This window comes from Periophthalmus magnuspinnatus, chromosome 24 (genome assembly GCF_009829125.3).
Source record: "Periophthalmus magnuspinnatus isolate fPerMag1 chromosome 24, fPerMag1.2.pri, whole genome shotgun sequence".
NCBI lineage: Eukaryota > Metazoa > Chordata > Actinopteri > Gobiiformes > Gobiidae > Periophthalmus > Periophthalmus magnuspinnatus.
In genome coordinates this window covers 11,261,239-11,272,053 of record NC_047149.1, presented here as the reverse complement: position 1 = coordinate 11,272,053, position 10,815 = coordinate 11,261,239, and the positions used below count along the sequence as shown (strand labels likewise).

Genomic DNA, 10,815 nt, shown 5'->3' with positions numbered 1-10,815 from the left:
AGTTTTTAATCTAGTTTATCAGCTATCATTTGTGTAAGCACTGCATAGTTTGGTACAGTAACTGTGCAATCTAAATTCAAGAGATCAATGAACACTAGATTTGATACCGTACCTTCAAATTTAAAGTTAAATATATACTTCATAAATTTACTGACCGTCTTGTGTTCGCAGATAAGATGCTAAATGGGTTCAAATGAAATATTGCTTTTATTGTACTGATTTTTCTTGATTACAAAAATGACGTACAAGTTGTTTGCATTGTATTAGTTCTCAAACTGATATTCATAGTATAGTTTCATTTTCTTGGACACGCAATGGGTCTCATTCATCCAAGGCTCTGGTCAGCTCCACTCTAACCATAGGCCGACCCCTCTGACCCCGCAGCTCAGATAGGTACACCAGCGGCCTGGGCATGCTGCTCTCCCCGTCCTGTGTGGTCTGTCCCATGGCGTCTTTGGAGGTGTAAGTCTGGGTGAAGTTGTCTCTCCTAAGATGGCTCAATTTGGTCTGAGTTGAGTGAGTCTGTTTGCGTCGAAGGTCAGCCTAAAGAGAAAGATGTACAACTTTTAAATATATACTGTACATTAGAATACACCATTAATCACAGTCTGAAAATATTACTGTAGATTACAAGCTTAAGTGCCTTCCTTCGCAGGGCCCACTCGTTCCACTCGTATGTACGATCCATGTAGCTCTCCACCGGGTGAGTATCGGTCTGGGTGCTGCTGGAGCTCCGGTTGATGGGCCGTACCAGGAGATGCTCTCCAGACTGCAGCTGTACATAAACCATTTACTGGTTCGTGAAGTCTTAATCAAAAGCTCAGTACTATGTTAAACTGACTTTTAAAGGCTTCTAATGACAACAAATACAAACACAAAATGTTGTTTTTTTTGTTTTACTATTTCCCCTTATGGAGAGTGACCATCCCCTGAACTGTTGAAAATAACAATATAAATTGTTATAAAAATGATGGAGGATGCACCACCTGCTTGTTGCCATGGAAATGTTATTGTTTTGCCTGGAATGTTCCACAGTATGCCATTACACCTATCTATACCTTATTCAATTACAGGTATTTTTCTTTACTTTCTTACTATGAATGAGGTCACCTCTCCAAAGGTCTAACCTGCAGCCTGGCCCGATTGTGTCACACTTCTCCAAAAAACTTGCATAGTGTTCCTTTAATTACTCTACATAGACATTTGAAACTAGGAAGTTTTCTATGCCTTTTAAAGTCCCTAGTGTTACCTAACTTATCCTGCTGTCCAGCTGTATCGGCCTATTAGCATGTCCAATGGCAGTGCTGTTTTGGCCACTGTGGAAATTAATACCTTCAGTTATATGTTACAAAACCTGTGATATACAAGTGCAAGTGTGCCTGCTTCTGAAAATCTAAAGGGGTGCTTCAAATGAAAACATATGCAATTAATGCAAAATGTTGAGAGTGGGACCTCTGTGTATGGGGTGACACAGGAGAACTGTCTGTGAAGGCACAGCAGTTGGATGAGCTCGGGGCTGCGTTTGGCCCTCTCTGCCACCTCTGAGATGTAGTGTTCTGGAGCTGAGGCAAACTGTAGCGCAGAGTCCCTGGAGCTAAACGCATACAACTTCTCCTTGTATTTCAAAAGGCCCAGTTGTGGCTTACCTGTAAATGACGAATACATGAACACATGAAAATTTAGATCACACATCCCAATGGTGAGAGTTGGGTTATTTTTTACCAGGCAACAACAGCCCATCCCGACAGACCAGGATGTGTCCACAGAAGCCGCTGTACTGCACACTTTGAGGCTCTGTATCGTTGGGGTGTTCAGGCACTAACCATTCAATGTCCGGACCACTCATCTCTGCAGGTTCTATGGGATTTTCTGTGAGAGGGTAACAGTGAGCTATTAAAACAAGAGTAGCCCAAGACATCTATAAGGTAACATAACTTCATAATTAGATGAAGAACATTAAGAACTTTGCTATAGGGGTAGGATTAAAAGAGTCTCAACTCTTCAAACACAGTGAAATGTAGTTATATATGCACAATGTAAATTTCCTGGTGGAGGGTCTCCCAACTGCTTTTATCCATGGAGATGCAAGCCTGTAATGTTCAAGAATATGGCATTAAACATTAATTCAACTACAGTTGTTTTTATTACTAAAAATACACTGAAAAAAAATGTATTGTTACTGTGAATGGGATCGCTTCTTCACAGATCTGACCTGTAACTTGGCCAGCTTATCTTCGTGGGGACAAACAAGTTTAATGTTATACTGCAGAATACTACATGCAAATTACATTCTCTCCATGAAGAGAGCAAATGGCAGACCCTCCCCCAGAAAAATTACATAGTGCACCTTTAAATATGAATGCCCATGTTTATTATGAATGATTATGTAACAATTTTATATGTACAAACACCATTCCAATAAACAAAAAGTGGGTGTTATATTCACTGTATGTGTCACTGTATTGGCACCTATTTTTCCTATTCTGAAGTGTCTCTTCAAAACAGTTCCCCACCTTCACATAGGCGCCTCCTTTCTGCGTCACTCTTGATCTCTGACCCCTGCAGGAGTCCATCGATGCTGTTTTCAGAGAAGATCTGGGCTTGGGATGCAACAAATGGGCGGAGACTCAATGCCAGGTTCCTAAAGATGTGAAGCAGCTCCGCCTCGTCCTGCAGACCACTCCAGAGACGCGACACAGAACGGAACATGGGCTGGACACAGGGAAGGGGTCAGTGATCAAACAATACAAAAGAGTTCTTGAAAAAACATTATGATCTGTCCTTACAAAGACTTGTGCAGCAGGTACAGCTCTCTTGGACTGCACCGTGTCTCTAAGCACCTGAAAATGTGCTGTGAGCTCGCTCTGCAGAAGCTCCACCCTCTGGACAGTTGCCTTCACATCAGCCTGGGTTTATGTCAGCAACACATGGGTGAATGGGTTATGATTAGGACTCTGCACCAAGCCACATGCTTTTAGGGTTGGCTGTGGAATTCTTGATTAAATAGACACAAACTGGTCATTGAATATTAGAAATGTTTAAAATCTAATTAATTGCACAGCCCTAGTTTTAGTCACTTCTCTTTGGGGGAGTAAAAATAGAATTTGGTGTAATCTAATATAGAGCGCAAGGACCTATGTAGCAATGAGGCAAATTACAAAAATATTTAACACTTTCTATATGAGCCATCATGACTGAAAGTCTTGTGTGCTTGAATGACAATAACTTTTTAATACATATTATTAGATTTTTGTTTACAAGATAATGATTTTTATCAATTTTTTTGTATCATGTGGACATGCCCATGTAAAAAAAAACAAAACAAACATCTGTGGTTTGAGAGCTAAAGGCCAATTATCCAACGAATACTGCCCTGCACCTCAATTATATTCCAGTGTCCTATGCTGTTGTCCATCTGCAGAGGGTATTTCATACCATAAGCATGTTGAGGAAGGCTTGGTGCTGGCGGACATTGTAGAGTGCTTGCCGGAGGAGCTCGACAGAGACCCCCATCTCTGCTGGTGCAGCGGTCCCAGGCTCAGTGAGGGCCTCCAGGGCACATGTGTACCTCCACACCAGTCTCTCACAGTCCTCCAGCTCCTGCTCCAGGGCTGTGCAGCTCACAGGAAGGACCTCCCTCAGCACCTCTGGCACTACAGAGGCATCCTCACAGTTAGAAGTACACCTTGTACCATCTAAACCACACCAGGATTTTGTGGGTATTAGTTTCAGCTAAATAATAAAGATTGGGAGCGTGATTTTAAATACAACAAATCATCACAAACATCATGGTCTCACCAGCTGTAAGTCATTGGCCATTCAACCGGTGTACCTTGCCAGGTGTGCCTCAAAAAATATCTTGTGGCCCACTGTAGTCAAAATTTTTCCCCCATACTCAACAACAAGTTGAGCGAGAGATTGGTATTGAAAAATATACTTTGTATTATCAGAAATATATGGAAGTAACTCTATTCAATCGGTTGTCATCAGCTTTAGTAGCCCTTTTTTTATAGGTACAGGAAATATGACATATTTACTGGAAACATTGTATTAAGGATTAGGATTATAAGGATTGTTGGTGCCATTGTATAAAATTGTGGGAAACACTGCAGTAGTCATCTAATATAATATTTTGGTATTTTTGAGTACCCTAAGCAAACCCCTGGATAAGAAAAGGCTAAAATCGCCACAAAATCCAAAGAGCCAGCCAGTCATACAGATATCAACACCACCACAAACTGTAGAAAAGGAGGTACATATTGCTGAAGTTGGGAAATTTAAGCTCATAGATAGAGAAAGGGGAATGGTGAATAAATAAAACAAATAAATTCAGTCTCTCATTTTATCATTCGTGTGGCATCAGAAGAAAGTGTGACATTCTCTAAAGGCCTGAGAACAATGCTGTAGGCAATTCTCACCTAAGTCTTGGATATTGAGCTCCACCTGATCCTTCGTCATGCTGGAGCGGTTGAAGAGGCGGACCCCCGTTACGAGCATGCTCAGGTCCTTCAGCTGCTGCTCTTTGTCTCTTTTGAGCAGAGCCATGAAGGAGCCCAATTCTGTCTGAGGGAAGACACTCTGAAGGGCCGCTGTGCACAGGAATAACACTGGATCAGTCAGTCCAGTCAGAGGTGGGAAGAGCTCACTTGCATTTACTCAATCACATTTACTTGAATAAGCCTGCACACCTCAACCTCAAATAATATATTTCACAGTATAGACAGTATAACAATATGTCTGTGGAATCCCTCAGTCGTTCACGTCTGATCAGCTTGGATGAGCAGTAAATATCTTTAAACTTACAACGTTTTGTCCAGTTGACAGATTTAACTTGGGCTTTATAGTATAACGGTATAACTTACTCAAGTGAGTAATGATTTGGTTACTCTTCCCACTGTGAGTAGTCTGACGTATTGACAATATGAAATAATTTGAACATTTGTCTTTCTTGCACCATTAATATTTTGTCCTTCCAATTACCTTATTCCATATCCCTTCCCTCAATCCGATTTAATGTCCAGATGCTTGTACAATTACTTGTACTTGAGTTGTACTTTCCCCACATGCATTTTAGTCTTACTACACTCATGGAGCACCACTTTGTGTTTTACCTGAGTAATATTGGTTTGATATTTGTCTTACTTGAATACAATTATTGGCTTCTCTACCCTTCTCTGAGGAGAGCAGAATTGTGCCTAGTACCTGTGGTCTCGTGTAGAGTGTCGGTGTCACTGGGTGAGCCCATGCCAGAGCGCAGCAGCATGTAGTGAGTGATTTTCTGGTACAAAGTCTCGGCCTCCTTGCGTGTCTGCACTCGGCTGTCTGTGATCTCTCGGCTCAACGGACTCAGCTTGGACTCCATCACGTGATGGATCTCTGTTACAAACTCCTCTGTACAGCACAATTTTCAATTTTCATCAACATAAGAGTCAAAAGACACACTTCATTGAACAGCTCTGTACTGCTGATGGAAATATATAGGCTACATAAATCATTGGATATATACTTACTGCGGGTTGTGTAATTGAGATCAAAATACACTTGCATCTTCACAGTATCCAGGAATGGGCTACACCTCTCTGTGAGTCTCTGCAGACAGATCTGTAGACCAGACCACATCAGCCATCATACACAGTCACAACACATAAGCCCTAAGAAACATGTAGAGTAGAAACTCACCTCAGTGAGCTTCTGTACGTCATGGGGGGTCAGTGTGCGGTCCACGTCAAAACCATTTCTTGGATCCAGTACAACCGCTTTAATCTGGGGAAAAAAGCCTTTTAACAAGTGTGGGCCACATTTTACCCCCCTGAGGCATGCAGCTTTTATGTTGTCACCCTTATGGCCTGGTCCTTCCTATAGACCAGCTAGTCGCCTAGTCCTGTGTAATAGCCATAGACTGTACATCCAAATCCAACAAAACACAACAGGGCTAACTGACTTTAAAAGTCCCACTGCAAATAAATGAACCGTTGAGTCTCACATCGCCTATGGCAGTATTGGCATTTTTTTCCATAGCTCTGGTAGACAAAAACTGGAGTCAACTTAAGTAGTCCTTGAGTAGTCTTTTCTCACCATAAAAGCAGCGAGCGTCTCTGACACTTCATTTCCGTGTGAAGCACAGCGCTGAACGAGCTCGCAAATAATATTTCTAATCACGCTTTCGGCCTGAGCTTGAGACATTTTGAGTTTTGTGTCAGATCTCAGTCGCACTGCAGGATGTTTTAGTTGATATACTGTAGTCATGGCAACAGTCTACGCCTCAGACACTGATGAGGCGCTAACGCTAACAAAACGATTATCAAAGTTAAACAGAACCAAGAAGTGAGAGGTTTTGTGACTTGCGGGCATGATCTTATTATACGTCCATGCATGTAGGCATTTTCCGTCTGCAACCAGTTCGGCAGCAGTGAGCCGCGATGGTCCGAGCCGCGGAACTAACCAGAAGAAGAGGAATGTGGTGAACTTGGGGTCAGCGACGTAAACAAACTTGTGTCTGACCACTAGTCTGATGTTAAAATGTCTGGAAGCGCTGAAAGCCTGCAGCAACTAAAGGAGGGGGCGAAACGCAGCATTGACCTGGCCCACGACAAACTCCACGCTTTGAGTCGAGATATCTGGAGCTGTCCGGAGCTAGCTTACCAAGAGACCCGCGCCCATGACAGGCTGGTGTGCTTCTTCACTCAGGAGGGGGGCTGGGAGGTGGAACCACACTACAAACTAGACACGGCATTTAGAGCCTCCTGGGGCCCTGACAGCAGCCAAAAGGGCCCCGTGGTGCGAGTGGGTTTCCTCTGCGAGTACGACGCGCTGCCAGGGATAGGACACGCGTGTGGACACAATCTGATTGCGGAGGTTGGCGTTGCGGCCGCAGTGGGACTGAGAGGGGCGCTGCAGGATAAAGCTCTGCTCCCCGTGCAGGTGAGCCGGTGTGGCTACAGTACAGTAATGCTCCACCATACGATATTCTCGCGGGTTTTTTTTTTTTTGTTTTTTGTTTTTTTAATCAGTACAAGATTATGGCAGTAGTATAAGGAAGTATTTCATAGACAGCAATAATATCTCACTTGCTTGTTAATAATTGATAAGGGAACAATGAATACAAAATCACATGATTGTACAGGGTGGTCCAAAAGTCACTGACAGTTGATAAAAATCCACAACTCTTTTGTTTCTAAATATTTTTATAGTAATTTTTCAGAGCATTTAGAACTATCCTTCCGACGTTAATATGAGCAAATACAGCACCGAGGAACGAACCTTCATTGTACAGTGGTACTTTGAGTTACATGGGTCAAATTCAGAAACCCAGCGGTGTTACCCTCGACATTTTAATACCAGAGATGCCCCAAGCGTAAATGCCATTAAAGATATGCTTAAAAATCAAATAAAATACTTAAAGGTAGAAAATATATACAACAGCAGCATCAGAATCATCAGCAGCATCAGATCCATAGCAAACAACGAAGTTAAATCTGTCAACTGGACAAATCTTGTAGGAGTGAAGATGTTTCGCTGCTCATCCAAGGCGCTTCTTCAGTTCTGGTCAAAATGCTGGTGACCACTGCCTTTAAATCTATCTGAGGTGAGGGGCTAACTACACTGAAACTGTAAACAGCTATTGTCTCCAGTTTCAGCTGAAACTACCCTATTCAGCCCTTAGCTACCCTGCTATTGTTCTCATTGTTCTGGGTCTGAAAAAAAATAGCTTCTTTAAGACATAGTAACACCTCTCTGGAGAGGTGTTACTATCCCTTACACCGCGGGGGTGTCTGAAAAACTTCAGAGAATCTTCAGACAGTATGAGATTGCTGTCTTTTTCAACCCCACAAACACTTTAAGGCAAAAATTGGTTCACCCTAAGGACAAAACCCTGAGCCATAAACAAAGTAATGTAGTCTACTCCATTCAGTGTAGTGAAGAGTGTAGTGAGCGTTACATTGGAGAAACTAAACAGCTGCTCCATAAGAGAATGTACCAACACCGGCGGGAGAGCTCCTCTGGATCCCAGTCTGCCGTGCATCTCCATCTTAAAGCCACTAACCACTCCTTTGAAGATAGTGAAGTTCAGATCTTAGTCAGAGAAAAGAAATGGTTTGAGAGCGGAGTTAAAGAAGCTATTTTTGTTAGGAAAGAGAATCCTTCCTTAAACAGAAATGGGGGGCTGAGACATAATCTCTCCCCCATCTACAACTCCATCCTCAAACCCAGAACAATGAGAACAATAGCAGGGTCGTTAAGGGCTGAATAGGGTAGTTTCAGCTGAAACTGGAGACAATAGCTGTTTACAGTTTCAGTGTAGTTAGCCCCTCCCCTCAGATAGATTTAAAGGCAGTGGCCACCAGCATTTTGACCAGAACTGAAGAAGCGGCTTGGATGAGCAGCGAAACGTCTTCACTCCTACAAGATTTGTCCAGTTGACAGATTTAACTTCGTTGTTTGCTATTCACTTGTAAGTGAATAATTATAAACATATATATTGCCAGAAATCTCGGAAAGTAGATGTAGACCACGTCAGTTTGTTTTGGACATGTGTTAGATGTAAACGTAGACTGTGGATCAAATAAAGAGACCATCCCAGTCGGTTGTAATTAAGTGTACTAAATTGTGAGTTGTCATGTTATTTCCAGGTGGTGGTGTTGGGGACCCCTGCTGAGGAAGATGGGGGTGGAAAGATTGACCTGCTGCAGCAGGGAGCTTTTGAAGGTCTCCATGTGGTGTTTATGGCCCATCCATCCAAGGAGGATGCACTGTATCTGCCGTGTGTGGCAGAGCACGAGTCAGTATTATCATTGTACTATAGTCAACTGCACACAGCTCATGGCTCTCCCTATAAACACATGCTAAATAAACACAGAATACAGAGTATACAGGACATTACTTGTCATTCTTCTAACATTTAGTGCAGTAATATAATAGAGATTTGGGCCTATCTGGTTTTGTACCAGTGTGACTGTCAGGTACCATGGAAAGGCCTCTCACGCCTCATCTTACCCCTGGGAGGGAGTCAATGCTTTGGATGCCGCTGTTCTGTGTTACAACAACGTGTCAGTGCTCCGACAGCAAATGAAGCCCTCCTGGAGAGTCCATGGTGAGCACCTCCTCCTCTGAATATGTTGATCTTTGGCTTATCGAAGCAGTATTTCTAAGTCTGGCATTGTGTTAAATGCAGGGATCATCAAACATGGTGGACTGAAGCCAAACATCATCCCTGCATACACTGAGCTGGAGTACTACTTGAGGACTCCATCCAGAGCTGAGCTGCCCCTGCTCAAGCAGAAAGCTGAAGGCTGTTTCAGGGCTGCAGCTGTGGCCACCGGCTGTCAGGTACACCTGGATTCTCTTAACAGTAAATAAATAAATAAATACAAAACAAAAAAAACAAAAAAAACAAAAAAAACAAAAAAAAAATATATATATATATATATATATATATATATATATATATATATATATATATATATATATATATATATATATATATATATATATATATATATATATATATATAGTGTGTTACAAAATAAAAACTGAAAATTATTTCCTAATGCTTGTATGCACAGGTCCAAGTTGAGTTTGCAAAAAATAGGTTTGACAACATGCTGCGAATCCCCACACTGGAGCAGCTGTTCCAGGCAAATGGGACCGCCCTGGGCATGAACTTTACTGTGGATGAAGAGGTCCTTGCAAATGAGTCTGGTTAGAGGACCACACATAACATTTATCTCACACTCTTTTTACTAAAGCTGAAATAAGACTTAAACATGTGCTTTTTTGTTCTATCAGGTTCCACAGACTTTGGAAATGTGACTTTTGAGGTCCCTGGGATACATCCATACTTCTACATTGGATCAGATGCTCTAAACCACACCGAGGAATACACGGTGGCTGCAGGTAGGATAACCGTCCCCGTCCCTTCCCTGAAATATGCAATATGCACATTCAGTTATGTACATGCTCATTTTCAGTTGTGGTTTTCTAACTGCTTTTAAACTTGTTGAAATGTTGTATGTTTCAGGGGATGAGAAGGCCCAATTCTACACCCTCAGGATTGCCAAAGCCCTTGCCCTGACTGCCCTGGACCTACTGATGAACCCGGAGCAACTGACATGCGTCCAAATGGAGTTCACACAGGCTAAAAACAAGGAAACTGAGAAGGAGCGCTCAATGCTGGCTGCTTTTACACCTGCGGCCGGTGTGGAATCCTCTTGAGGGATACAAGAACTGTGTAAAGCACAATCTGAGCATTCCATCAGAACAGTTTGCATCGCATTGCACTCCAAATGGTGGTTGAAGCAGGACACCACAAAAAATTTAAATCATGGCTTTTTTCAGTTGACCTATCTATTCATCCATCTTATGGCTGAGTTCATTGTGCTTTCTCAGGAGTCTTTAGTACACCTTCCATTTCTGTCTATTATAATATTAAATAAAATATTTTATTTTAATCCTTGTTCTTTGTTAATGCAGAGATTAAGATTGCTATTTTGGTCGAGATTCGGAAACAAGTTTTCTAAGAATCAGGGTCAGAGCAGAGGGATTTGAATAAAACATTAAGCTCACTTGTCCCTTGTTTTTCCATGGTTCTGTTCAGGATGTGGCAGATTTTGAAGAGGCTAATCCTATTTTATTTACAAGGTTTTGTTCGCAGTGACATGTTGCCCCTCTGAGTTTTTGCCTGTATACTACTACGTTCCAAATTTGGCGTAAGCCACAGCAGATGTCACAGGGACATTACATAAGAATATATGAGCGGAAGTATCATCATCCCCTGACTGCTGTAAATATGATGCTAAATTGTTATCTTCCCCAAAG

General features: G+C 42.2%; 2 protein-coding genes across 2 annotated transcripts; one reads left to right on the top strand and one right to left on the bottom strand.

Moving 5' to 3' along the window:
- Positions 1 to 190: 190 nt before the first annotated feature.
- cfap206 (cilia and flagella associated protein 206) lies at positions 191 to 6,251 on the bottom strand. The gene is made up of 12 exons (XM_033990995.2): positions 6,076 to 6,251; positions 5,680 to 5,763; positions 5,511 to 5,601; positions 5,203 to 5,391; positions 4,419 to 4,589; positions 3,436 to 3,653; positions 2,787 to 2,906; positions 2,514 to 2,712; positions 1,723 to 1,869; positions 1,453 to 1,646; positions 632 to 775; positions 191 to 543 (listed from the first exon to the last, which is right to left on the bottom strand). The coding sequence occupies exons 1-12, from the start codon at positions 6,244 to 6,246 to the stop codon at positions 322 to 324; spliced, it is 1,950 nt and encodes a 649-aa protein (XP_033846886.2). The 5' UTR covers positions 6,247 to 6,251; the 3' UTR covers positions 191 to 321.
- Positions 6,252 to 6,448: 197 nt separating this feature from the next.
- Positions 6,449 to 10,790, top strand: LOC117392837 (peptidase M20 domain-containing protein 2-like). Its single transcript, XM_033990994.2, has 7 exons — positions 6,449 to 6,921; positions 8,631 to 8,779; positions 8,949 to 9,091; positions 9,173 to 9,327; positions 9,564 to 9,699; positions 9,787 to 9,894; positions 10,019 to 10,790. Exons 1-7 carry the CDS (start codon positions 6,520 to 6,522, stop codon positions 10,210 to 10,212), a joined length of 1,287 nt encoding a protein of 428 aa, XP_033846885.1. The 5' UTR covers positions 6,449 to 6,519; the 3' UTR covers positions 10,213 to 10,790.
- Positions 10,791 to 10,815: the final 25 nt, after the last annotated feature.